The following is a 25,973-nucleotide window of genomic DNA, read 5'->3' on the forward strand; positions in this document are numbered from 1 at the left end:
TTACTTTGGACAGCATTAAGCTCATGGAATTCAGTGAGCTGTGCTCATCCAAGTATTCACCATGCCCCTGATTTGTGCCTTGTAAATGGTGGTTAAGGTTTGCCAAGGGAGGTGGTTAGACTGCCTTTTATTGGACATGCAAGAATAGCCATAAACTCTCCTCAGAACAGTATTTTTTTTAAAGATTCCAAATCTTAAAATATAAATTAAAACTTATAGCTGTTATTTAAAACAATAGTGCTATGCCGCAAAACGTTTATATTCCATGTTAACGTACCTCTTCTCGCAGCATGGTGAACAGGAAATTCATCATCACAGAGTGCTTCCGTGGGTACTTCTGACACAGAGCACTGATGGCCTGGACTACCACCACCTACACAAGCATCAGGAAAACAAACACCAGCTTAGGGAAGACTCTCTCTAGACATAACTGTTTAATTAGATCCGCAATATTTTTAAATACAATTAGCAACATCATAAGCACAAAATACTGTGATGCAAGAAACCTGTGATAAAAATTAAAAAATGCTAAAGGTGCAAGTCAGACTGCAGCTGTGGGGAAAGAAGGTTTAACATTTTGGGTTGATAACCTTTATTAAAAATTTAAACACAGTCCACATCAAAACTTTATACTGTTATGATGTCCAAGTACATGGGGATGGGCATGGGAGATAAAGCTAATATACAGCAATTCAAGATGTCTCTCGACTTCCAAGGTAAGACCAGGATCAAACCTTGTACCTTCTGTATCATCAGGCTTGCTATTAACAAGGCCAGTTGTGACTCAGTGGACAGGTTCTCACTCCGGGTCAGAAAGTTGAAGGTTCAAGCACTTCTCCAGTGACTGAGCTGACAATTCCACCACAGTACGAGAGGATTGCTCTCATCTTCAACTCCTTCAAGCGAGAATTGGACAAGCGCTCTGGAGAAAATAGTTTGAAGAGCAATGGGGAAAATAACAGGGAAGTGAGACTGACTAGAATTACTCTGCTGGAGATGGAACAGACTGATGGGCTGAAAGGCCTCCTGTTGTGCAAAAACACTTGATCTATCAGATAAAATTTAAATTTGCTCCTCCTTTTGAATGGGTGCAGGTCAGTGTTCTCGATGGCAAAGCCAGCATTGACGACAAATCCTGGTAAAATAATGAGGAAAGGAATCGAAGGTTACGTCAATGGGATTAGTGGTTGTAAGATGGTTTATATAGTCAGAGTCGTAGAGCACGGAAATGGACCCATTGGCCCAACACATCCATGCAGATCTTTTTGGTCCATCTACACCTATCACACCTGCCATTCTACACCTTGCCCATTTAAATCTCAATGCCTCTTAACCATAGCAATTGCATCTGATTCCACCACCCTGTCTCCGGATATCAACTTTCCCCTCAAATCCCCTTTAAAACTCCTTCCTCTCACCTTAAACCCATGCCCTCTTGTTCTTGATACCCCTACCGTGGAAAAAAGATTTTGACTATCTATCCTACTTATGCCTCTCATAAGTCTTAAGTGCTTCTGTCAGGTTACCTCTCAGTCTCCTTCACTTCTTATGTGGGGCATAAACCTTGACCAAATGGGACAAAAGAACCACTTCTGGGTACTAAAGTTTATGCAAAAAATACATCAGAAACAATGATAACAGGGAAAAGGCACCACACTATAACATGAATGACCATCAAGGAAGAAATGGGCTTGCTTACCTTAAACTCATCTGAAATTTCTGACATGAAGGAGGAGATCTGCTTCATGAGGCGGTCAATGCTGCTCTCACTTCCTGTTTTCAGCAAGGTGGTGATGGCAAGTGTGGCAATGCTGCGGTTTGAGTCCGTCACCAGGTTTTCCAGGTCCAGATTGCAAGCAGTCACGGCAGATGGGTGCTTCATTGCCACCTGAAAATAAGTGTCGTGGACCTGTTAAAATCATTCACTTTCCTGGCAGTGCAATTTCATAAGCTTTCCTCTCCAACTCAGCAAGACTGGGCAAGAAGTCATTCACGTAATTAAAATAAAACTGGTAGGCTATACAGCCACTGGAAACTACTCCACCATTCAACACCGTGACGGACCTTCTAGATTTACCTTCATGTTCCTCCTTTGTCCCTGTATCACCAGAATCCCTTACTGACCCAAAATCTGTCCCATTCGTGAATAATCCCAAAATCTGTCCCATTCGTGAATAATCCCAAAATCTGAGCATCCACAGATCTTCAGGGAATGAGGGGTGGGGAGAAATCCAAACATTCACAACAATCCAAATCAAAGCACTTCTCATCTTAATTCTAAACAGCCAAAGCCCTATCATTTTTATTTATTTCTGGGACATGAATGTCACTGGCAAAGCCAATATTTATTAGCATTTCTAAATGCCCTCAAGGCAAAATGGTGAGCGACTTCCTTGAATTGCTGTTGTGCATTTGGCGAAGGTACCATCAGAGGTTAGGGAGTTCCAGTATTTGGTCCCTGCAACAAAGAGTTGGCACTATACTTCCAAGGCAGGTCGGTGTGTAACTTGAGGGGAAGCTGGTGGTGATGGCATCTCCATGCTCCTGTGGCCTATGTCCTTTTTGGTGATTTAGGTTGCAAGAGTGGGAGATTTGTCTCAAGATAATGATTCTCCAGTCAGAAGCAGCAAGTTTTTTGGGGTCTACGTGTCAAATCCACCGAACATGTGACACGTAGAAATGAAATCACTTCTTATTCTTTGAGATTCCTAAGGATAAAGGCCCATTCTACTCAGTCTCTTAACAAATAGCCTTAAATGCAGAGCTTCTTTAAAAAGAATGCAAAGTTGAGAATTTAGTCAGAGTGGGAACCTGATACAGAAGGTGCAAACATCGTCATTTGCCTCTCGATACCTGCAGTGGCTTGCATTAAATTGAAGCAGTCGGTATTTAATATTTTGCCCATTATATTAATGCTTAGTGCAAATTAGTATATTTAAATTGCTAATTTTAAATATGGAATTGACAAGGTGTCAATAACCAAAGGTATTAAGGGAAAAGGTGACTGAATGGAATTTGGCCACAGGTCAGCAATAACCTCAATGAATGCTAGAACAGAAAACAGGCTGAATGTGCTGCTCCCGATCCCAGGTTCACCTTTAATTATATTTGTGGCAGCTTGCTGAGTGCAAATTGGTCAACCTTAGAACGGCGACTATCCTTCAAAAGGTAATTCATTGTTGCAGAGTGCTTTAGAGTTTCATAAGTTTGCAAAAGAAATGCTTTTAAATCCAGCTTCTTTGTTTGAAAAGGACGTGGCATTGAGCATCAGGCTTCAGAATATCATTTTATGCCATTCAACATTCTGCAGTGATAAAGTAAGCACTCACAAAAGGTTACAATGCAGGAGACCAGTCGCCACAGTGTGCTTCATTGCTACAGCAATCCAGAACTAATCTCACGGCCACACTCTTTCCTTGCATCATCAAATGTTTATCTACTCTTCTCATAAAAGATGCAATAGTTTCTGCTTCAATTATTCTCTGTGGGAAACCATTCAGTGCTCCAACAATCTGTACAGAATTTGTACCAAGTGTATATACCAAGTACACAGTCTGTGACAAGTTTTAAAACACCACTGATTCCAAAGCAAAAGAAATAATTTATCAAACTCTACATCTGAAACCTCCTGTTAAGTCGCCTGTGCTCCACAGATGAAGCTTCCAATGCCTGGTATCATCTGTAAGGCATACAGTTTAACTGGAAAAATGCAAACTCTAGTGTCACCATTCAGACCTCGTCTTACCTTGTTGAGTGTCCTCACTGCTGCATATCGCAGGGCTGCCTTAGGTGAACTACAGAACAACTGCAGCACTGCAGGGAGAAAGAGCAGCAAAAGTCACAAAATCTGCAACAACCCCACATTTCCATGCCTCCCCTTCCACCACCCAAACTACAAGTCATCATTAATTGTTAAATTTAACGTTATCCTGATCGTTGACGATGTTTGGTGGGTTGCAAAGCTCTCCTAATCATTCCATTTTCCTGATGGAAACAAATGATTCATAAAGAAAACGTAAAGAGTCAGAGTTATACAGCACAGAAACAGGTCCTTTGGCCCAACTCGTCCATGCCAACCAAGATGTCTACCTGAGCTAGGCTCACTCAGAACTGAAGCAGTACGTATGATTTCAATGGAATAACACCAGGTTTGTCTGCAGTTCTTTGGAGTGAGCTACTCATCTGTAACTCCATGGATCCAAGTCATCCTCATCCATGATTTCTTCACACCACATTCCTGCAGCCTATTCACAAGCCTCAAAAACTTTTGCTTTATCCCCCACCCCCAATTCTCATCTTCTACATATCCCCCACACCCTTTGTTCCTACAGCTTCACCTCAGAATTTCTTCCCCAAATCCCTTCACCTTCATTTGCTCCCAAACACTTATCCAACATCCCCTCCTCTAGCATTAATTCCTCAGATTTTACTCCTGTGAAACACCAATGGGAATTCTACTACAATAACATCAAAGGTGGGCAATTACAATTCTTTTGGAGTCCCTGACTCCAGGAGATGGTACACAGCCAAGCCACGTCCTGGACCTCAGTATGGTGGGGTAGTTGGGGGTGTGTGTGCTGCTGGTGGTGGTGAGATCTGACCTTCTGCTTTTTCTCTTAAGGGTGAACGTTGCCTTTAATTATTCCTTCACAGACAATGCCAATATTTAATGACTATGCCTAATTGCCCTTGAACCAAGTGCCTTGTGAAGTTATTTGAGACAGTTAAGAGTGCTACAGATCTGGAGTCATATATAGACCAGAAGGGGTAAAGATGCAGATTTCCTCCCCAAAAGGCCAATAAAGAACAACATGGGTTATTACAATAAGTGCCCTGGTCACCATTACTGAAGCTATTTTTATTCCAGATTATTTAATCAACCAAATTAAACTTCTCCAGTTGCCCTGTTGGGATTTATCCTCCTGTGTCTGAATCATTAGCCCAAGCTTCTGGATTGTCATTAATTAAAACTGATATGAATATATCAACCTGAGCAAGCAAGAGGAAGTTTTTAAACATGATTCATCCCTTTACGCATTATTTATTCAAACCATTTCTCTTTGCTTTCACACACTTACCAGAGACAGCAGGTGCCAGCTCTTTGGCCGTGCAGTTTGGCAGATTGACAATGGCAGAGGCTGCTTCATAGACCACCATCTCATGCTTGTTCCTCATGCAGTTCTCAATGAAGTCAAACAGAGGGCTGTCACGGCTGAGAGAACAACAAAACAACTTATTACCTCCCTGCGGTTCTGGCAAACCTGTCGGTCACAAGTCAAGCCTTCTAAAAAGCATGTCTGGAGTCTGGGACTACAACTCTTCTGCACAGCAGAAACAAAGTGAAGCACTATCACAGAGGGTTAAAAAACACCTTAAAAGAAAAATGCAATACTGGCATGTCCCACGTACTCCAGTTGAAGGTTTGCTGTGCCCTCAGTTTCCAAACTGGAATTGGCAGTGTGCTTCCTCACAGATTCACTAAGTGCAAAGCTGCATTCAAAGTTAACCAGAATGATACCAAGATCCAGGGAATCGTTCATCACTGGGATATCTTAAGGATTTGGAACATCTTTTGCCTTTAGATAAATGAATGCTGTGTGATATGCAGTGTGTGTACTTTCCACTCAGCTGATCCAAAATGTTTATTTAAAATCATATTTGTAGTAAAGTTTATTCTCATTCACTCACTGCCCACTTAAATGTTACAGTAGTCTTATCCAAGCCAATGTTTACCCCACTTTGGATGAGTTCTCAGCAACACCGTGCCCATGTGTGTCATTCAGGTGCAGTATTATAACTGATGAATAGACTTTGTGACAAACTACATTAACAACTTGTTCCAATTATGTCTGTCTTCCAACACCGTATGTCTCTGCAAAATATCCATTATATTGTTAATCTCTCTTTATTGCTTTAAATTTTTTTAAGCAACTCACTGGAATGAAAAATGAGTAGAATACGCTCCTGTAAACCTTCCCAAAGCATAAATAACTAAGTTTAGGTTTACATATTGCACATGGCCAATAGAGATGACTTTAGATCTGGACAGGGATACCTGCACTGCTTTTCTTTGCGACAATAGTAAACATCACCCTCATCCCCACCACTACCTCCAAGGACATCTTCAAGAAGCGATGCCTCATAAAGGCAGCATCCATCACTAAGGACCCCCACCATCTGGGACACTCCCTCTTCTCATTACTTCCACTGTGGAGGTGCTACAGGAGTCTGAAGACCCACACTCAATGATTCAGAAACAGCTTCTTCCCCTCCGCCATCAAATTTCTGAACAGTCCATGAACACTACCTCGTTATTCCTTTTCTTGCACTACTTTTTTTTTGTAACTTATTGTAATTTTATGTCTTTGCAGTGTACTGCTGCCGCAAAACTACAAATTTCATGTCATCTGAGTCAGTGATAATAAATCTGATTCACCCTTTGCCAATGGAACAAACACACTGAACATAGACATCTTGTGGCCTTTCTAGTTTGCACACTGGTTATGATAATGCTGAGTTTAACACTGAATGTGTACACACTAAACGAATCTCAGTTCTACCTGGCAAAAAAGCTAAGCCCAATCATTAGTTCTTTCACTAACAAGTCAACTTTCAAGCAAGAATTGGCTTTAAAACCATACTCGATATAATCCGCATATTTTATCATTAGGTTCTTTCTCTGTTTTCTTGAAGTCTGACCAGCTTGGAGTTCCCTCCATTATGTTATGCCACAGCTGTAGGCCCTACTTTGTGATCACCTAACTGAGCAAGGTCCAGAAATCAAAACCTAAAATCTGTGTTCTACACATCCCTCCTAAGTGGTGTATTTAATGGCTGGGGCACATACAAACATACAGATTTAAAGCCAGGTGGGTGTGGGGTGCATACTTAACAGTGAAATCACCATGCCGTTTCAGTGTGCTGGCTGACCTCTGACAACATTAGAACTTGGTTTTATGGCCCAAGGTCACACCATACATTAGAAAAAAAATGCAACTTTGGTTCACAGCAGATCTGCTCCTACAAGTATCGTTATAAATGATTAAGTCTGTTTTGAAAAGATAAAACATTGAATAATGAGGGAAAACAGATTGCTGAGGACACTTGCTGTGCATCCCAAGGGATCTTGGATAACAGGTTGGACGAGGAATTCAGAGCTATAAATCTTGGACAGCATCCTACTACTCCCTTTGGAGCTGTGGTCACATCATTAAGTAATGCAGCTACCACACAGCAATCAGAAGCTGTGATTCATGTGTTAAACAAGGATCTAGCCCAAGATAACTACTACTTCACTTTGTGTCACTCATGATCACAGAAACCACAATTTCTCCACACAAATTCCTTTCTCCCTTTTGTTAGTTTTCTTCCCCACCTCCCCGTCAGCGCGAACTCTTCACTGACATATGGTTCCACAGTTGTCAGGCCCCCTCTTGTGCCTTACGGAACCCAGCATGTGTGAACCTCGACAGTCAGTGCAAGCTATTTAAATGCGGAGTGGCTTCATAGCCATGCTCACCAGAAGTTATTGCTGAATAGCAATCAGGTGTGGGAAGACTGGCTGGCTTTTCACTGAGGCACTGAGTTGGAGTGCAGGGGAATTTTAACAACAGACATCGAAGCCAAAGTCCATCTTGGTTCTAGGTCCAACTGCTTTATGAATAAACGCAGTGCAAATACTGTTCTTTTTGGGCGGTGGGGGGGGGGGGGGGAGCGGGGTTGGTGGTGATGAAGGATGCCTTGGACAAGGAGGTGCAACACTCAAAATCTGAGCCAGTGCATCCTAAGAGCTAGTACATATGCGAAAGGAAGTGTGGAACATTCTCCCACTGAAAGCAGCGAAATGTTAGCGTAATCTATCATTTTAAAAGCAAGATTTTTGCTAATCAAGTACATAAAAGGATGCAGAGCCAAGAAAGCCATGAGGTTAAGCTGCGTGCCTGCTACAGTGCCTCCTAGAACAGGGAGGGAAGAGAATGCTGATTTCAGGTTTTATGTGCCGCCAATTCTAACATCTGCCATCGCCACCTATGTAGCAAATGCAAATCACCTGACCAAACTGTGGAGTGTTTTGGACGGTGCATTTTGAAATTATAAGGAATATGCAATATAGATAAGATCTCTTTATTAGTCACATGTACATCAACACACACAGTAAAATGCACCTTTTTGCATAGTGTTCTGGGAGCAGCCCACAAGCGTCGCCACGCTTCCGACACCAACATAGCATGCCCATAACTTCCTAACCTGTACGTCTTTGGAATGTGGGAGGAAACCGGAGCGCCTGGAGGAAACCCATGCAGACATGGGGAGAACGTACAAACTCCTTACAGACGGTGGCAGGAATCGAACATGGGTCGCTGGCACTGTAATAGTGTTACGCTAACCCCTACACTTGCAAGGAATAAGGGTGTTTTTAACTTCAGGCCACTGCTGTTAACAAGGTAGACATTGGTATTTGCACAGCAATGTTCCTTCTATAGTGCTTCAGTTAATACTTCAAAAGAACATCAGCTATTGTACACACGACCCAGCATTTCAAAGATGATGACCCATCACCTGTTCCTCAAGGACAACTAGGCAACAGATGCTAGATTTGCAAGTGAGGGCCACACCACCAGAATTATATTTTTTATAAAAAACACTTTTGTGGTTTTCAAACTACCTTTCAAGAGGCATCTTGGAAAGAACCTGCCAACTTATTGCTGAATTGTAAGTAGTTTTGTACAGCCCATTGAGCACTGTGTTCTCTACCCAGGGAATATTGAGAATGGGGGAACTTCTAATACACACAGCATTTAAGGCAAGTAGCATGGATGTACTTAAGGCATAACTGGATAAACACAAGAAAACAGAAAGATACATTGACAGGGTGAGATGAAGAGGGGTGGCAGGAGATTCATGTGCAACAGAACTCTGCTATGGACCAGTTATGTTGTATGACCTGCTCCAGGGCTGTAAGTTCTATGTACTGAAAGTGGCCTAAACTCCTGTTTTTATATATACACAGAGATAAATAGGAGAGGCCATTCAACTCCTCTCACTTGTTCCAGCATTCAACAACATCATGGCTCAATTCCACCTTCCTACACTCACCACATACCCCTTGCTTCCCTTAATATCTAAAAATCTCTCAATGCCCTGAATATACTCATCAAATACCAAGATTGGTGGAGTTGTGAATAGTGTAGAAGACTGGTGACGGACACAGTGTGATATAGATCAGCTGCAGGTGTGGCCAGAGAAATGGCAGATGGAGTTTAACCAGGATGTTACACCTGGGTAGGACTAATGTCAAGAGACAGTACAGTCTTAAGGGCAAGACCCTTAACAGTGTTGAAGAGCAGAGGCACCTTGGGGTGCAAGTCCACGACTCATTGAAAGTGGCTACACAAGCAGATAGGGTGGTTAAGGCGGCTTATGGAATGCTTGCATTTATTAATCGGGGCATTGAGTATAGGAGTCAAGAAGTTATGATGCATCTCTATGGAAGTCTGGTTAGGCTGCATTTAGAGTACTGCGTGCAACTCTGTTCACCTCACTATAGGAGGGATGTCGAGGCTTTAGAAAGGGCAAGAAAATGGCAGATGAGATTCAATGTTGAGAAATGTGCAGTTGTACACTTTGGAAGTAGAAATAAGCGGGTAGATTATTATCTAGAAGGAGAGAAGATTGATAGTGCGGTAGTACAAAGGGACTTGGGGGTACTTATACAAGATACCTTAAAAGTTAACCACCAGGTTGGATCGGTGGTTAAGAAAGCGAATGCTATGTTGGCATTCATCTCGAGAGGTATAGTGTATAAAAGTAAGGAAGTGTTGATGAGGCTCTACGGGGCGCTAGTGAGGCCTCATTTGGAATACTGTGCGCAGTTTTGGGCCCCGCATCTTAGGAAGGATGTGCTGACGTTGGAGAGGGTTCAGAGGAGATTTACGAGAATGATTCCAGGAATGAAAGGGCTTAAGTACGATGAGCGTTTGTCGGCTCTTGGACTGTACTCGCTGGAGTACAGAAGGATGAGAGGGGACCTCGTAGCGACATTTAAAATGTTGACAGGTAAGGATAGAGTAGATGTGGCTAGGCTGTTTCCCTTGGTGGGCGTGTCCAGGACCAGAGGGCACAATCTTAGAATTAGAGGGTACAGTTTCAAGACAGAGATGAGGAGAAGTTTCTTTACCCAGAGGGTGGTGAAATTGTGGAACTCCTTGCCACGCACAGCAGTGGAGGCCAGATCAGTGGGGGTGTTCAAGGAGGAGATAGACAGATATCTAAATAGTCAGGGTATCAAGGGATATGGGGATAAGGCTGGCAAATGGGATTAGAATAGTTTTTTTTTCTCTCTCTTTTTTTCCCACCCCATTTCTTTTTCCCTTTTCCTTGGAGCAGACTCGATGGGCCGAATGGCCTGCTTCTGCTCCCTTATCTTGTGATCTTGTGATCTTGTGCAGAGGTGGTTTACCAGGATGCTGCCTAGATTAGAGGGCATGTGATATCAGGAGAGGCTGGACAAACTTGGGCTCTTCTCAGCGGAGACCGAGGGGAGATCTGTTGGAATTGTATAAAATTATGAGGGGCATAGATAGGGTGGACAAGCAATATCTTTTTCCCCATTATTGAGCAATCCAATACCAGAGGGCATGCATTTAAGGTGAGAGGGGCTAGGTTCAGAACAGACGTGAGGGGTACCTGCTTTACTCAGAGTGGTGGATACCTGGAATGCGTCGCCTGATAGGGTGGTGGAGGCAAATTCATTGGGGGCTTTTAAGAGGGGCTTGGATGAGCACATGAATGAGAGGAAAATAGAGGGACATGGGCATTCTGTAGGTAGGAGGGAATAGCTATGTCGGCACAACATTGTGGGCCGAAGGGCCTGTTCTGTGCTCTACTGTTCTATGTCCTAAATATCACAAAACACTGCATGTCCAGGAGTCAAAAGAAACCTTTCCTCATAAGATGGGAGATGCTTTTGAAACTAAGGTTTGGTAGGCAGAAAGCACTTATTCCATTCTTGCCAGCTTCAATCGCTCATAATAAATGTCAATAGTCAAAGAGGAAAACTTGGTTCATTTGTAAAGGTGGCGAGCCTATATCAAGTTCTCACCTGCTGTCATCCTCCTCCAGCAGTTTGGTCGCCACACGAATCATCATACAATAGGCAAATGGGGATTTCAGGCCCTGGCGTGAGAACTTGGTCACCATCTTGTTGACCGCGAGCCGGTCGTTTTTGCGGATGTGGTACAGTAGACCCAAAGCATGGTACTGAAAGAAAGGAAAGGAAGAACTCGCACTCTCTCTCTTATCCTTGGGACTTGACAAAGGATATGACAAATTTCCTTTAGTGGGCAAATACAGCAGCTTATTTAAGCATAGAATGATCTCCCCTAAAAGTTATGCTATTTTTAGTGGAATCAGATGAATATTCTCCAGGAAACTAGTGAAAATTCCTTGCTCTTCTTCCTACGGTACAATTGGAAATTTTCCCGAATATGTCGACAATGCTAAGGTTCAGATCATAACCTAAAAATAGCACTTCTGACCATGTAATACAACTTGTTGAAAACATTCACAACTTTCAACAGTCAGTTAAATCTCCTCATAATCCTCATTGTCCCCAAAAGAACATGACGGAAGTTGCTCTACCTTGACATCATTCAGGTACATTTCTCTATTCAGCACAATACTCTGGAATATCAATTCTTTTCCTCATTTTCTACTTTAAGAGGCTCCATAAACCCCACCTCTTTGATCAAGCCATCCTACTCTCTCCCTAATCAGTTGGGTCAAATCTTGCTTGATAATAGCAGCAATGAATCATATTGGGTTCTTTTACTACTTTAAAAACACTATAGAGTCTACAGAGTAAGTGGAATTAAGGGCAAGATCAAATCAGCCAGAGTGGGTCACATGGCCTACTCCAGCTCCTACATTCTTATGTAAATAGAATATGATGTGACTGTAAATCTGTGCCCTTTCTAACTCTAGTGGCCAGAATTGAACACAACTTTTGGAGAGGGCTAATTAGCAATTTACAATGCTTTACAAACTTCTTTGCTTTAATATCCTACTGCCAACTGAAAAAAAAAACCCACCTCAGCAGAGAGAAAAGATTCAACCCTGAATTCAGTAGAACACTGGAAGGTATATGATACCCGTCAAGCTACTGTGGAAACATTTGCACTGCTTCATTGCTTTCGATTGTACAGCCAATTAATTTACCTGCACCATAATGTTGTCGCTCGAGGCTGCCTCTTGAGCTTCATTCACCCAGCGTTTAACCACATCAAAACCAGTCTTGAGCAAATGCTGTGAAACACAAATGAAAAGACTGATTAATAACTGTTCTCTCTCAACCAATACTTCAACTTACTCCAGCACACCCAGGAATTTCATGGTGTTGGACAAGCAGATTTTCCAGACTACAGGATGTTATTCATATTAATACCCCAGCACACTTTTGTTTTTTAAAATGATGCTGCCATATTATAATAAGTTTTCCAGGGAACCCATTAAGTTTACAGAGACTGCAGGAGGCAGGACCCAGGCGAGTAAGAAGGGAGAATAGCAAACGTCATCCGGTGAGCCAAATGCCGAAACCCTCAGGATTTCCGAGTAGTCGGACTACGAATTATTAGGATTATATCGTATGCTCAAAGGCAAATTCTGAATCCTACACCAGTATGCCCTATTCCAGCATTTATTATCCATCTGTTACCACCCTCGAACTGAGTAGCTTGCTCAGCCATTCCTGAGGACGGTTAAGAGACAACTGCACCTCCAAATAAGTCTGGAGTCACCTGCGAGCCAACAGGGGCAAGGATGGTAGAATTCCCCCACTTAAGGACATTAATGAACCAGGCAGGCTTTAACAATTCATTAATTTCACAGTCACCATTACTGACTTCATATTTTTAATTCTAGATTACCTCATTTACTCAAAACCAAATTTCCCAACTGCCATGTGGGACACCTCTCCAGCTCCATCATCTAGGCTTCTGTTTAGCAACCCAATAACAACCACACTATCGCACTTTGGTACAAAGACTTTATAAAATGAGACAGGATTCTCTAAAATGCTTTGGTACACTCAGGATAACAAGCATTCTTCCTTCAACAGAATGCAGTAGGATATTTTGCAGCAGATAGCACCACTCACCAAGGAAGAAAGCAATGCAGAACTGGAGACACTGGGAACTTTGTCTACTATTGCCTGCTTCATGTAACGTTCAATGGCTTGCAGCATGGTGCTCTGTTAGGAAACAAACAAGAGAGCAGGTGAATGAGACCTGAAATATGATCTTCAGAAAAGTCACTATTTTAATCATCAGCTGGACAGACATGTTTACTGCTCGGAGGACCAATAAGGCAATGATGCTGAAAAAGTCAATATGCAGTTGAATCACTTTTGTACACCAGATATTTCTACACTTCACGGAGAGAGCCATCAGCTTTGTAAGAATACATTGTGCACTCTGATACATCAGTGTGTTCACCATGTTAGAATTCACAAGCCACAACCTGGATTAAACAAAAAACACATTTTGTAGTCTGCACAGAGAACAAGCTAACCAGAAGTGTGAATTGATTGATAAAACAATTTTATTTATGCCATACTTTAGATGTAACAAAACATCTGAAGACATCATATTACTACAGGCATGGTAGTGTAGAGGGCAGGCACGGTAGTGTAGCGGTTAGCATAACGCTATTACAGCGCCAGCGACCCAGGTTCAATTCCGACCACTGTCTGTAAGGAGTTTGTACGTTCACCCTGTGTCTGCGTGGGTTTCCTCCGGATGCTCTGGTTTCCTCCCACATTCCAAAGACGTATAGGTTAGGAAGTTGTGGGCATGCTATGTTGGCGCCAGAAGTGTGGTGACACTTGCAGGCTGCCCCCAGAACGCTCTACGCAAAAGATGTATTCTACTGTGTGTTTCAATGCACATGTGACTAATAAAGATATCTTATAATCTGACAATAATTCAAAGAAGAAAATATGAGGAAAAGCTGATCAAAAGCTTGGTCAAAGTAGTAGGTCTTAAGGAGTGACTATACAGAAAGAGAAGACAGAAAGCAGGGTAGTTAAGGGAGAAAATTTTAGAGCTTAGAGTCAAAGCAGCATCACCACTGGGAAATATAAATGTTTAGAATTGCAGAAGCCTATGCATAAAAAAAACACTTCATAATTGTTGAGAGAGGGGCTTGGAGCAGTGGAATTAATTCTTTGATTCACTGGTGTTCAGAAGATAGTACAGAGATCTTGGCAATTCCTGTTTCAAACCATTCTTTCCTTAAATCTGCACTGGCCATTGGTAACAGAACCATGGAGCAAGGGGGAAGGAAAGGGGAAAAGTTGGTTTGGGAAGGTGTTTTTTTTTAAAAAATAAAACAGCACCAAATTTCTTAATTAGAAATGGAAAAAAGAAATGGGAAATTCACTGAAACAAGCTGGGAATGACCACTTCTGTCAGTATCACTATCATAGGAATGAATGTTAATTCAGATCTAATGGGATTGGCTGCAGCAATTATACATTAGTTTCCAATTTCATAAAGTCAGGGTTGTTTGTAATTGAATTTTTTTTAAGCTGGCTTAATAAAGGAAGCACAGGCAAACGGTCTTAGTGGCTTCCTTCCTCGTCTCTCCCTCGGAAATCCTATGGTCCTACCGGGTTCTGCAAAGAGATATTAAATATCCTCCCCGATAACTGTGGTAAAATGCACAAGAATAAAGTAAAACAATAGGATAACAGGATCATTGAGTAGAAAAACAAGCACATCAGCCCATTGAGTAACACTGGCCATCAAGCACCAATTTACACTAATCTCATTATTTTTATTCCTTCTCACACTCCCGCCAGATTCAACCACTCAACCACACACTTGGGGGCAGTTTAGAGTAGCCAATTAACCCATCACCTTGCAAGTCTTTGGGACGTGGGAGGAAACTGAGGCACTGCATGTGGTCATAGTGAGACTATGCAAACTCACAGACAGCACCGGAGGTCAGGACTGAACTCGGGTTGCTGAAGCTGTGAGGTAGCTGTTTTACTGGCTGCACCACAGTGCTATCCTTTTGTGGATGCTGGAAATCACAAAACACCTAATGCTCAGCAGGTCAGGTAGCATCTGAAGAGATAGAAACAGAGTTACCTGTTCAAGTCTGGCATCAGGTGTGGGGTTACGGGGGTAAAAATTACATGGCAGAGATTGGGATCCAAGTTGATTTTAGCCAGAACCAAATGGGGATCTTTTACAAAAAGAGAACTTACATTAGGGAATAAGAAAATGGAAAAGAAATTCAACAAATTGACTGAATTACTGAAGACATCCTGAGTTACTGTGATTATGATAAGTGTCATTTCAGTGCCCTGGCAGAGATGGCAACCTGATTGAAAGGATTATTGACTGAGGAAAGATAGACACCATTCTCAAAGGCAATAATAAGTGACACTAGGAAAAAGAATTTAGAGAAACGGCAGTGGGGGAGCGGTGTGGGTAGGGTGGGGGGGAATCAGTGTGGTTTGCAAGGACGCAACGATTGATGTGTGTTTGAAAGGGGCAAGGACAGCAGATTTGACTATGCATAATCCTTGCCGCAAAAAAAAATTCCATGATCTCTTTGCACTCGCTGGAAGTAAGGAATGGGGAGAGGGAGGGTTTATGATGAAAGCAAATCAAAAATCAAAACAGGAAGTGCTGGTATTCCTCAGCAGATTGAACAGCATCAGAGGAGAGAATAACCAAGTGAAAATCAGCTTTTTTTTCTTTGACAGGCAGTTAACTATAATTGGCACTTCTACTAAAATCTGCACCGACATCCCAAATCAAGCTTCTCCAGTAAAAAGTGAGTAAGAAAAAAAAATCTCAAAATGACGACAGTCTGAAAGACACAAATATCTAGAAACGTCCAATGGTTCAAATAAAACGGATCAACACAAGGTTAATATTAATATGAATCAACATAAGATCAATATTAATCTGTCTGTTCATCTGCAGATGGTAATGTATCCTCTCTGCACTCCTGGTATTTCCAGTCAGCCATGGACTTCACATTTCTCCCCCAATCCTAGAGACAGACGCCCACTTAATTACTTCAATAGTACAAGTGCACGTTTTTCTATTTAATGCAGCCTTATGTTTTTTATGCTGTTTAAAGCCAGGTCATATGGAATCTTTAACATTAAACGTATGAAAAATATGGTCTCCCGGTGGGTTTGTAGAAAGTCCGACTTCTGGGAAGCTAATAACACATCGAGGATTCTTCTGACGGCCATCACTGAGAAACATATGCTTCAATTATGCCCAGCTTTGTGGAGATACCATTTAACTAAAGGCAGATTTGATTTAGATGTTGGCAGAATTCCAGCCAATACCCTCACTGCTGATGCTAGCCTGCAGCATAGACCCCTGAATTCCGGGATTAATTTACTTCAGACTCAAATGCTTTCGGGTGTAGGAATTGCTTTCAATGGTGCTATAATATGAAAAACTTCCACGTCAAGATTGTTGACACCCATACCATAAGACACAGAAGCAGAATTAGGCTATTTGGCCCATCGAGTCTGCTCTGCCATTCGATCATGGCTGATTTATTTTTCCCTCTCAACCCCATTCTCTTGACTTCTCCCTATAACCTTTGACGCCCTTACTAATCAAGGGCACATCAACCTCCTCTTTAAATATACCTAATGACTTGGCCTCCAAGCTATCTGTGGCAATGAATTCCACAGATTCACCACCCTCTGGCAAAAGAAATTCCTCATCTCTGTTCTGAAGGGACATCCTTCTATTTGGAGGCTGTGCCCTCTGGTCCTAGACTCTGCCACTACTAGAAACATCCTCTCCACGTCCACTCTATCCAGGCCTTTCGATATTTGGTAGGTTTCAATGAGATTCCCGCCTCATTCCTCTAAACTCCAGCGAGTACAGGCCCAGAGCCATCACACTTCTCATACATTAACCCTTTCACCCTGTGATCATTCTCGTAAACCTCCTCTGGACTCTCTCCAATGCCAGCACATACTTCCTTACATGTGGGACCCAGAACTGCTCACAGTACTCCAAATGTCTGACCAATGCCTTGTAAAGCCTCAGCATTACATCTTTGCTTTTATATCCTAGTCGTCTTGAAATGAATGCTAACATTGCATTTGCCTTCCTTACTACTGACTTAACCAGCAAGTTAACCTTTGGGGAATGCTGCACTGGGACTCTCAAGTCCCTCTGCACCTCAGATTTCTGAATTCTCTCCCAGTTTAGAAAATAGTCTACGCCTTTATTCCTTCTACCAAACTGCATGACCGTATACTTCCCTACGCTGTATTCTATCTGCCACTTCTTTGCCCATTCTTCCAACCTGCCCAAGTCCTTCAGCAGACTCCCTGCTTCCTCAACACTACCTGCCCCTCCATCTGTCTTTGTATCATCTGAAAACTTGGCCACAAAACCCTCAATTCTGTCCTCCAGATCATTAACATATAACATGAAAAGTAGCGGACCCAACACCAACCCGAGGAACACCACTAGTCACTGACAGCCAACCAGGAAAGGACCCCTTTATTCCCACTCTGCCTTCTGCCAATCAGCTAATCTTCTATCTATGCTAGTACCTTTCCAGTAATACCATGTTTAGCAGCCTCGTGTGCGGCACCTTGTCAAAGGCCTTCTGAAAATCCAAGTAAACAACATCCACTGACTCTCCTGTCTATCCTGCCTGTTACTTCAAAGAATTCCAACAGATTTGTCAGGCAGGATGTCCCCTTAAGGAAACCATGCTGACCTCGGCCCATTTTATCATGTGCTTCCAAGTACTCCAAAACCTCATCCTTAATAATGGACTAACATCTTACTAACTGCTGAAGTCAGACTAACTGGCCTATAATTTCCTGTCTTTTGCCTCCTTCCCTTAAAGAGTGCAGCGACAGTTAATATTTTCCAGTCCTCTGGAACCATTCCTGAGTCTAGTGATTCTTGAAAGACCACTTCTAATACCTCCACAATCTCTTCAGCTACCTCTTTCAGAACCCTGGCATGTAGTCCATCCGGTCCAGGCGACTTATCCATCTTGCTTCCCAAGCACCTTCTCCTCAGTAATAGCGACTGCACACATTTCTGCCCCGACTCTCTCAAATTTCTGGCATGTTGCTGGTGTCCCCCACAGTGAAGACTGATGCAAAATACTTATTTAATTCGTCCACCATTTCTTTATTGCCCATTATAACCTCTCCAGCATCACCTTCCAGCGGTCTGATGTCCACTCTTGCCTCTCTTTTACTTTTTAAGTATTTGAAAAAACTTTTGGTATTCTCTTTTACATTACTGGCTAGCTTACCTTCAATATTTCATCTTTTCTCCCCTTATTGGTTTTTTGTTGCCTTCTGTTGGTTTTTAAGCTTCCCACCAATTTTTGTAATATTGTATGCCCTCTCTTTTGCTTTTATGCTGTCTTTGACTTCCTTTGTCAGCCACGGTTGCCTCATCTTCCCTTTAGAATGCTGCTTCTTCTTTGGGATGAAATGATCCTGTGTCTTCCGAATAACTCCCAGAAACTCCTGCCATTGCTGCTCCACTGTCATCCCTGCTAGGTTCCCCTTCCAATCAACTTTGGCCAGCTCCTCTCTCATGCCTTTGTTTGACCTTTGCTCAACTGTAATACCAATACATCTGATCTTAGTTTCTCTCTCTCAAATTGCAGGGTCAACTGTATGCAACTCCCATCGGGGTCTTTCAAATCCTTGCAGTTTCTTAACTCTACCCACAAGAATTCTACATCTTCTGATCCAATGTCACTTCTTGCTAAACATTTGATTTCATTTTTTACCAACAGAGCCACCCCACCCCCTCGGCCCACCTGCCTGTCTTTTTGATAGGATGTGTATCATTGGACTTTAGCTCTCAGCTGTGATCTTCTTTCAGCCATGACTCTGATGCCCACAACGTCATACCTGCTAATTTCTAATTGTGCTACAAGCTCATCTACCTTGTTTCATATACTGCATGCATTCAAATATAACACCTTCGGTCCTGTATACACCACCATTCTTCTCAAATTGGTCTCCGCATTGCCCAAGTTAAGTTCTTATCCCTTTCTAAATGTCTTGTTTTTTTTAATCTGGAGGCTTCAGTAACCTCTCCTGCGCTCTCCTTCCCTTTTACTTTATCCATACTTTTCCCAAACCCACCTCCCTACTATTGAGTTTAAAGCCCTATCCACTGCCCTAGTTATGTGATTCACCAGGACCCTGGTCGCAGTGTGGTTCAGCTGGAGCCTGTCCCATCCAAATAGCTCCCTCCTTTCCCAATACTGGTGCCAAAGTCTCATGAATTCAAACCCACTTCTCCCACACCAATCTTTGAGCTGTGCATTCAGCTCTGATCTTATTGACCCTGTGCCAATTTGCATGTGGCTCAGGTAACAATCCAGGAGATTAGTACCTTTTTGGTTCATGTTTATATTCTTGGTTTTTTTGGTTTGGTTTATACATACAAAGGTTTTCATGCGTGGACCACCAGCAGGAACCAAAAAAATGGCTAAGTCAAAGAAGGAAATGCCTGCTTTTGTCAGCAGCACATGCACCTCTTGCAATGAATGAAGTTCATCATCTCATTAGGGGAGACCCGATAGGAGTTTATAAAATTATGAGAAGTAGATTGTCAGAATCCATTTCCCAGGGTGGAAAGTCAAATACCAGAGGGCACAGCTTTAAGGTGAGAGGAGGAAAGTTTAAAGGAGATGTGTGAGGCAAGTTTTATTTTACAGAGTGGTAGGAGCCTGGAACGTGCTGCTAGGAGTAGTGGTACAAGCAGATATGATGGTAACATTTAAGTGGCATTTAGGCAGGCAGGGATGGAGGGATATGGATCATGTGCAGGCAGAAGGGATTAGTTTAATTTGGCACCATGGTCAGCACACACATTGTGAGCTGAAGGGCCTCTTCTTGCACTGTACTCTCATGTTCTATAAGTAGTACACATAGTTAAACCAACAACAATCTATGGGAAAGAGCATAAAACAGCTTTAGCACAAATACCACTGAAAATATTTATATCTCCACAGAGATGATAATCAGACAGTTGACCAGAAGCTTGACCAAAGGCAGATTTTTAGTCAATGTAGAAGATTTCAAAGGAGAGGAGAGCAAGGTACAGGAGGAGGAGAGATTTAGGGAACAAATTCCAAAGCCAGGACTTTGGCACCTGAAGCCAAGGCCATCAATGGTCAACCAATAAAAATTAGCAATGTACAACAACCAGGCTTGGTCAATATGATTGATATGATTCACAAATCATGGAAACGAGGAAAGGTTTCTCCTGGAGGAAATGGTCTATTACCAGCAATTGTACTTTCAACCATGGTGGGGGGATATGAGCACTGCAGTATTGTGGAATTAAGTCTCATCAAGCATTCCCAAACAAATACAGAGCAAGACCTAGGGGGAAGCTCTTCTTTGCCCAAATTTTTTTTACTGTATTAGTGTGACAATTTCCACAGCAGCAATCTGTGAATATTTTTGCACATCACCACTGGAAAACAGTTTGCCACCACCCAAAAAGGACTTTTATTATCAGCAGAGAGATTGAAAATTAAAAATATTGATTGTGACAAGTTCTAATATACATATATATCTATACAAATAGAGGGACCCTTGCTTTTAAATCATATCCATGTACTTCAATGATCTGGAAGACCCTTTCTTAAGAGCATTACTTACATCAGTAATTTTACACAGTGCTCTCACAGCAGGTCCACGATAATTGTCTTCTTTGCCAGTCATGTCTTTTGTCAAACTGAAGGGAGGAAAAGCACAGTCTAATAATTGAAGCAAGAATTTGGCTGCACGACATAAAATGATTCTTTTATTTTGTCGATGAAGAGAACGTTTTCAGGACAGTAGACACCCATTAAACTGCCACATCATTTTGCCCTCGCCCATGAGATCCTTTACTCTGGTCTTTAAATCAAGAACCTGCATTCAAGTAGCATCATCACAACATCAGGACATCCTACAGCACATTACAGTCAATGAATTATTTTGTAGGCTTTGCTATAACAAAAGAAACATGGCAGCCAATGAAGCCCCTACAACAATGATATAAATGAACAGATGATCTATTCTAGTCATGATGGCAGAGGTTTAAATATTAACCAGTACACCAGGAAGAGCTCTCCTGCTCTTCAAAATAGTGTCATCCACCCTTGGGAGCAAATATCTCACCTGAACAATGCACCAGACAATCAGCCTAGCTTTGGTCAAGTCTCTAGAAATTATGACCTGCTGACACAGAATACTGCCAATGAGCTCTCCTTCTACCCAAGGCTCGAAGCACACTCCAATGTTCTCAGAAAATAATGCATCTCTGTTATTCTGCTTTATTTAGATTTTAAACCAATCACCCAACTATCTGCTCAAATATACTTTCTAAAAAGAGTGTTTCAATCAAAACAAAAGAAAGTGTTTGGCTTCCCATTCAACTTGCTGACACATGGATGACAATTATGGGAAGGCTCTCTCCCTAATGAATGTCCAGGAATTGCTCTCATGCATTCAAAAATAATTGGACCAGGAGATAAATATTGTTAAAAAGTGACACGAAATCAGAGTTGCTGTAAAGACAGTATGTTCTGTGATGAAGAGTGTATCTTATTAACACCCCATGCTGGTGAAGAGCATACTGTCTGCAGTTGGAATATAGCATGTCTGGTGTAATTTATTCCCCATAACCCCCAATGTAATTGAAACTACAAGACATCGGGACAAAATTACCATAGATGTGGAACTTTATTGCTGATGTTATAGGTTTGGAATCCCTCCCATGCCTGTACTTTGCTGACTGAAATCTTGCACGTTAAAGCTGCTGCTCTAGCATCTGTTGTAAACTGTAATATAAAGAGGCGAAAAATAGAGCTCTAAAATGGCAGAACAGCAGGAGCCTTTCACTGATACCTCCTCCAATCTTCATGCCGTACAAACAGTAAATGCTGAGACACTTCAGTGCTGAACGGCATCACATCCGAGCCTAATCTCTGCCCTCGCTCTGTATCTGCAAGCTTTCAGTCAGTCACAGAACTACAGGAACTGTGACCAATTGATTTGTTGCTCTGAACCAATAGGGACAGAGTCACAATGGGTTAGATTGACTAACCCAATAGACTCGGGTGGGAACTTGTGCCTGCAGCACACCAAGCTTTATCTTTGTAGTCCAATGCACCACATTAACACCTGGTGATATAGTGAAGCTCACCAGTCAAATCACCTTTATCAACTATGTCTGGAAAAGATCAGGGGCAGTGGATTTTAAAATATATCAAATGTTTCCACTGATAAAGCCGCAACCCAATGAGGGAGAGTACCAACTAAAGATGAAGGGATTATACTTTCCATGCAAGTGAAAAAATTGTGAAATCTGCAAGTTAAAAGATCAATTGTTCTGGGCTGTAATTTCACTGAAGTAAAGCAGCCCCACCCTACTTGCCACCAAATATCCATCTCAGAGGTAGATTACGTGCTCCAATGCAAGGTTAACTCTGGTCTACTCTCAAACAACTCTGCCTGAAGGTTTCTGCAGCACTTTCTGCTTTTATCTGATTTCTAGTGTTTGCTTTCGTTAAAAGTGTGACTTCAAAAACTAAACATTGTGAAGTGACTGTGAAGGAGCTTTAAGATACCATATAAATGTAAGCTTGATCTGAGGGAACACAATCGGAAAGTTCCTTTAGCCGTGTCACTCTAATGAAAACCTCAAAAGGAAACAAAGAATCTCCAAATGATCAACATCACATTGGTATTCAGCTTGTTTACGAAAATCTGTAAAGGAACACAGATTAACCTGTCAGGTAGAGACTCAGACCTAAAGAAAGAAATTTGGAAGCTCAATATTAACACACATTTCCCGCTTTCATCCAGATTCTGGCAGTATCAGAAACTGCATGGTTCTCTGTGGAGCAGGACATGCAGAATACTGCCGGCATTACGATTCCTAATAACCCAAAAGGAAAAGCGCCTTTATTAACTTCAGAACACTAACCTGCTGGTAACAATGATGACATCCTCAGCAATGGTAGACATTTCTTTAATCGTCAGATAGCACATCCTTCGTAAGGTGGGCTGAATTGAGACAGGAAAATAAACGGGTAATTCATTGATATTTTGTGCCTACAAGGTTCAGCAGTAATCACTTGACAATTTGTATGTGAAAATTATTCAGCACTCATACTTTTCTCATTGAATTGATTTTGAAAATTTCATCTAGGAGAAAGGGCTGCATTTATCATCTTATTAGGAAGCAAGTCACATACAATAAATTGCTTTGCATCTCAGTACCTATTACATAGCCAAGCACAGCAGCAATTTTGCATGCACGAATGGCTAAATGATGAGTAAGGCTGTTGACTGAGGTTCAAACTAGAATAAAGCAGTTACCACCCTGCTCATCACCAACAGCATGAGTTTCCACACCCACTCTGAAATACACCTCACTGATGTCTTTGTACTAAATAATGGCAATTGCTTCAAGGTCTTCGGCAGGATGCCTTCTACCTGCCAATTGTGATAACTGCAGCTCATTCTATTCCATTGAACTACAATGGCTGGAATCCCATTGCTTATCAGCTGGTCCTGTGACCCGATAATGAACAACTAGGTAAAAACTGCCCAAGCAGTTTCATCGGTTCCATGCAAGAAACATCTAAAAGGAACTGCCGGACAAAAAAAAAGGACTAACATTTTCTAATGCTACTAACTGGTATTCACAAGACAAATAATGGAGCTGTTAACTAGTCATGACAATTAACCTTCATCAATTATTCTGCAACAGATCCAGGCAAAGGGCAAGGAAAACTCCAGGTGTGAGGGATTTTAGGACCCATGGGTCCAAAGTCATTGTTCCTTCCAGGCATGTTACCATATATCTCAAATTAGTGAGGGGACGGGTTTATACCTCAATGACCACTCCTACATCCGCTTTCAGTCCAGCCCCTCCAGATCTCATCACACACCGCTTACATAATGAAAAGTCATACCCAAAATGTAAAAGTTATGTTAATTATGATTCACTGCAAATTTTTAAACTAATGGGGTACTTGGTGATTTCTGACCCAGTAACATTTGATGCTATATGATCAGGGATTGCTTCGAAACAGATAAATGAGTGGAATTGTAACGGCATCAGTTTGGACACATGGCTGTCTCCCACTTCATCTAACTACATTAAACAAGGGGAACCACCCTGCCCAAGTAATTTGTTAAACTGCCACGGATTTCAATAAAGGCGATAGTACAGAAATAAGGTTTAATTCACAAACAGTGTGGTCACCAATTTCTGTCAAGTTTCAAATTGGGTGCCCGTAATTTTAGAATATATTCATTAGAAGCGCGAGGAACAGAATATAGGAGCTTTTTTTTACTCAAGTGATGCCTGGAAAGAGCACTTTGAACTGTAGGATGTACTAATAATTCCAGATTTGCATTTTACGATGGGATCAACCAGAGTAAAAGTATCACAAGTGAAGTACATTAACCCCTTTAGATGAGGCATGATAATTTTCCCCTGCAGAGCAATGGCTCCTGGCTGGTCACAAAATCAAGCACAGACTCTGAAGCACCAGAGCACTTCTGTAATACTGGTAATCAATACTTACATCATTTGATTGGAAGAGTTTGGTCATAGCAAAAAATGCCTCCGTAGCCTCCACTGAGCCCATGTGCTCTCCCTGTTAACAATATAAAAGCTTCAGTTACAGATTACCCAAGAACAAGACCACTGGGTGAACATGCAAGATTTATACATTAAGTTACAGCACAACAAAATACACATTAGGTTACACAAAAGATGGCATTTCACAAATATGCTCAACCTGGTGGCATTTCTGTCTACCGAGGAAAATCATTAGATGCCAAACTCCAGGGTGCACAACCCCTGTGGGAATTTGGTAAAGTAGTATCTCCAGAAGAAGCTCATGCAGGGACACACAAAACCCTCCATATGCCCACCTCTTGGTGCAATTAGCTACATCATTTGCTCTTAAAATAACAACAGTAAATGTTGGAGGTGAGGCAATATCCATCAATAACAAACAAAGTTGGAAATCTGAAACAAAAACCAAGATACAGTAAATACTCAGCTGGTCAGACAGCATCTGTAGAAAAGGCAGAGTGAAGGATTCAAGTAGATGACCAAAAAAGTAACACAACAAGCACCTAAAACAGAACTAATTGGGGGCTCCCTAATTATTGGGACAACTATGTTTTCAAGACCCTACTATGGATGAGCCCTGCACAAGTATCAATTGGCACACTGCATCTTTGTTTTCGTAATGCAAGCAAGCCCCAACGATCACATCTAAGGCCTGGGATGTATAAGCCGGCTGTGCTGTTATCCATTTGCCTGCAGCAAGTTTTACTCGATGAGGCCACATTTTTCTCACCGACAATTTGAGGCAAACAGAGGAAATTCATTCAACATGGAGTGTTACACTCAATGCACTGTCCGTTCACCTCTGGGTTACGTGTCCGGGCTGACAGGATGCAATTACAATCCCTTGTGACTAGTTTCTACAGGAAATCTACAGTGAGGATTTGGCAAAGGGCCACTACCTGAAACAGCTCTCTTTCTTTACAGATGCTGCTAAATCTTCCATTGACAGAAAACAAAATTTCATCGCACCAACTGGCACACAGGATTGAGAGGTTGAACAACCTCTCCCATTTCAATCTAATAATTTAGACATATTTGCAGCTTTATCTTTTTACTTCTGCAGGTCAGTAACACAAAATCTGGCCATTAAGATAACACTGCTGAGCAGCAATTCACTCTGCTTACAAACCCATAAATGACTGCCTCAGTTTTAAAATTCTAGTTTTCAAATTTGTTCACATTTCTTCTCCACCCAGCCCTCCAAACCACTGAGATGTCTGCACTCTTGACCAGCTTCTGATTTTTCTACCCGCTTCACCATTGGCAGACATTATTGGCGGC

At 41.9% G+C, this 25,973-nt stretch overlaps 1 protein-coding gene across 1 annotated transcript in view; it reads right to left on the bottom strand.

The window, feature by feature from the left end:
• The window catches only part of LOC127571096 (coatomer subunit gamma-1), a 66,292-nt gene that overhangs the window by 20,549 nt on the left and 19,770 nt on the right, over positions 1-25,973 (bottom strand). Inside the window, exons 4-13 of the mRNA XM_052017155.1 lie at positions 24,637-24,708; positions 23,025-23,104; positions 20,711-20,786; positions 13,154-13,246; positions 12,217-12,303; positions 11,102-11,259; positions 5,079-5,212; positions 3,746-3,813; positions 1,700-1,888; positions 278-373 (exon numbers count right to left, since the gene is read on the bottom strand). Coding sequence (XP_051873115.1) covers positions 278-373; positions 1,700-1,888; positions 3,746-3,813; positions 5,079-5,212; positions 11,102-11,259; positions 12,217-12,303; positions 13,154-13,246; positions 20,711-20,786; positions 23,025-23,104; positions 24,637-24,708 — 1,053 coding nt within the window. The remainder of the gene's footprint in view (positions 1-277; positions 374-1,699; positions 1,889-3,745; positions 3,814-5,078; positions 5,213-11,101; positions 11,260-12,216; positions 12,304-13,153; positions 13,247-20,710; positions 20,787-23,024; positions 23,105-24,636; positions 24,709-25,973) is intronic.

This window comes from Pristis pectinata, chromosome 6 (assembly GCF_009764475.1).
Source record: "Pristis pectinata isolate sPriPec2 chromosome 6, sPriPec2.1.pri, whole genome shotgun sequence".
In the NCBI taxonomy this organism is placed as follows: domain Eukaryota; kingdom Metazoa; phylum Chordata; class Chondrichthyes; order Rhinopristiformes; family Pristidae; genus Pristis; species Pristis pectinata.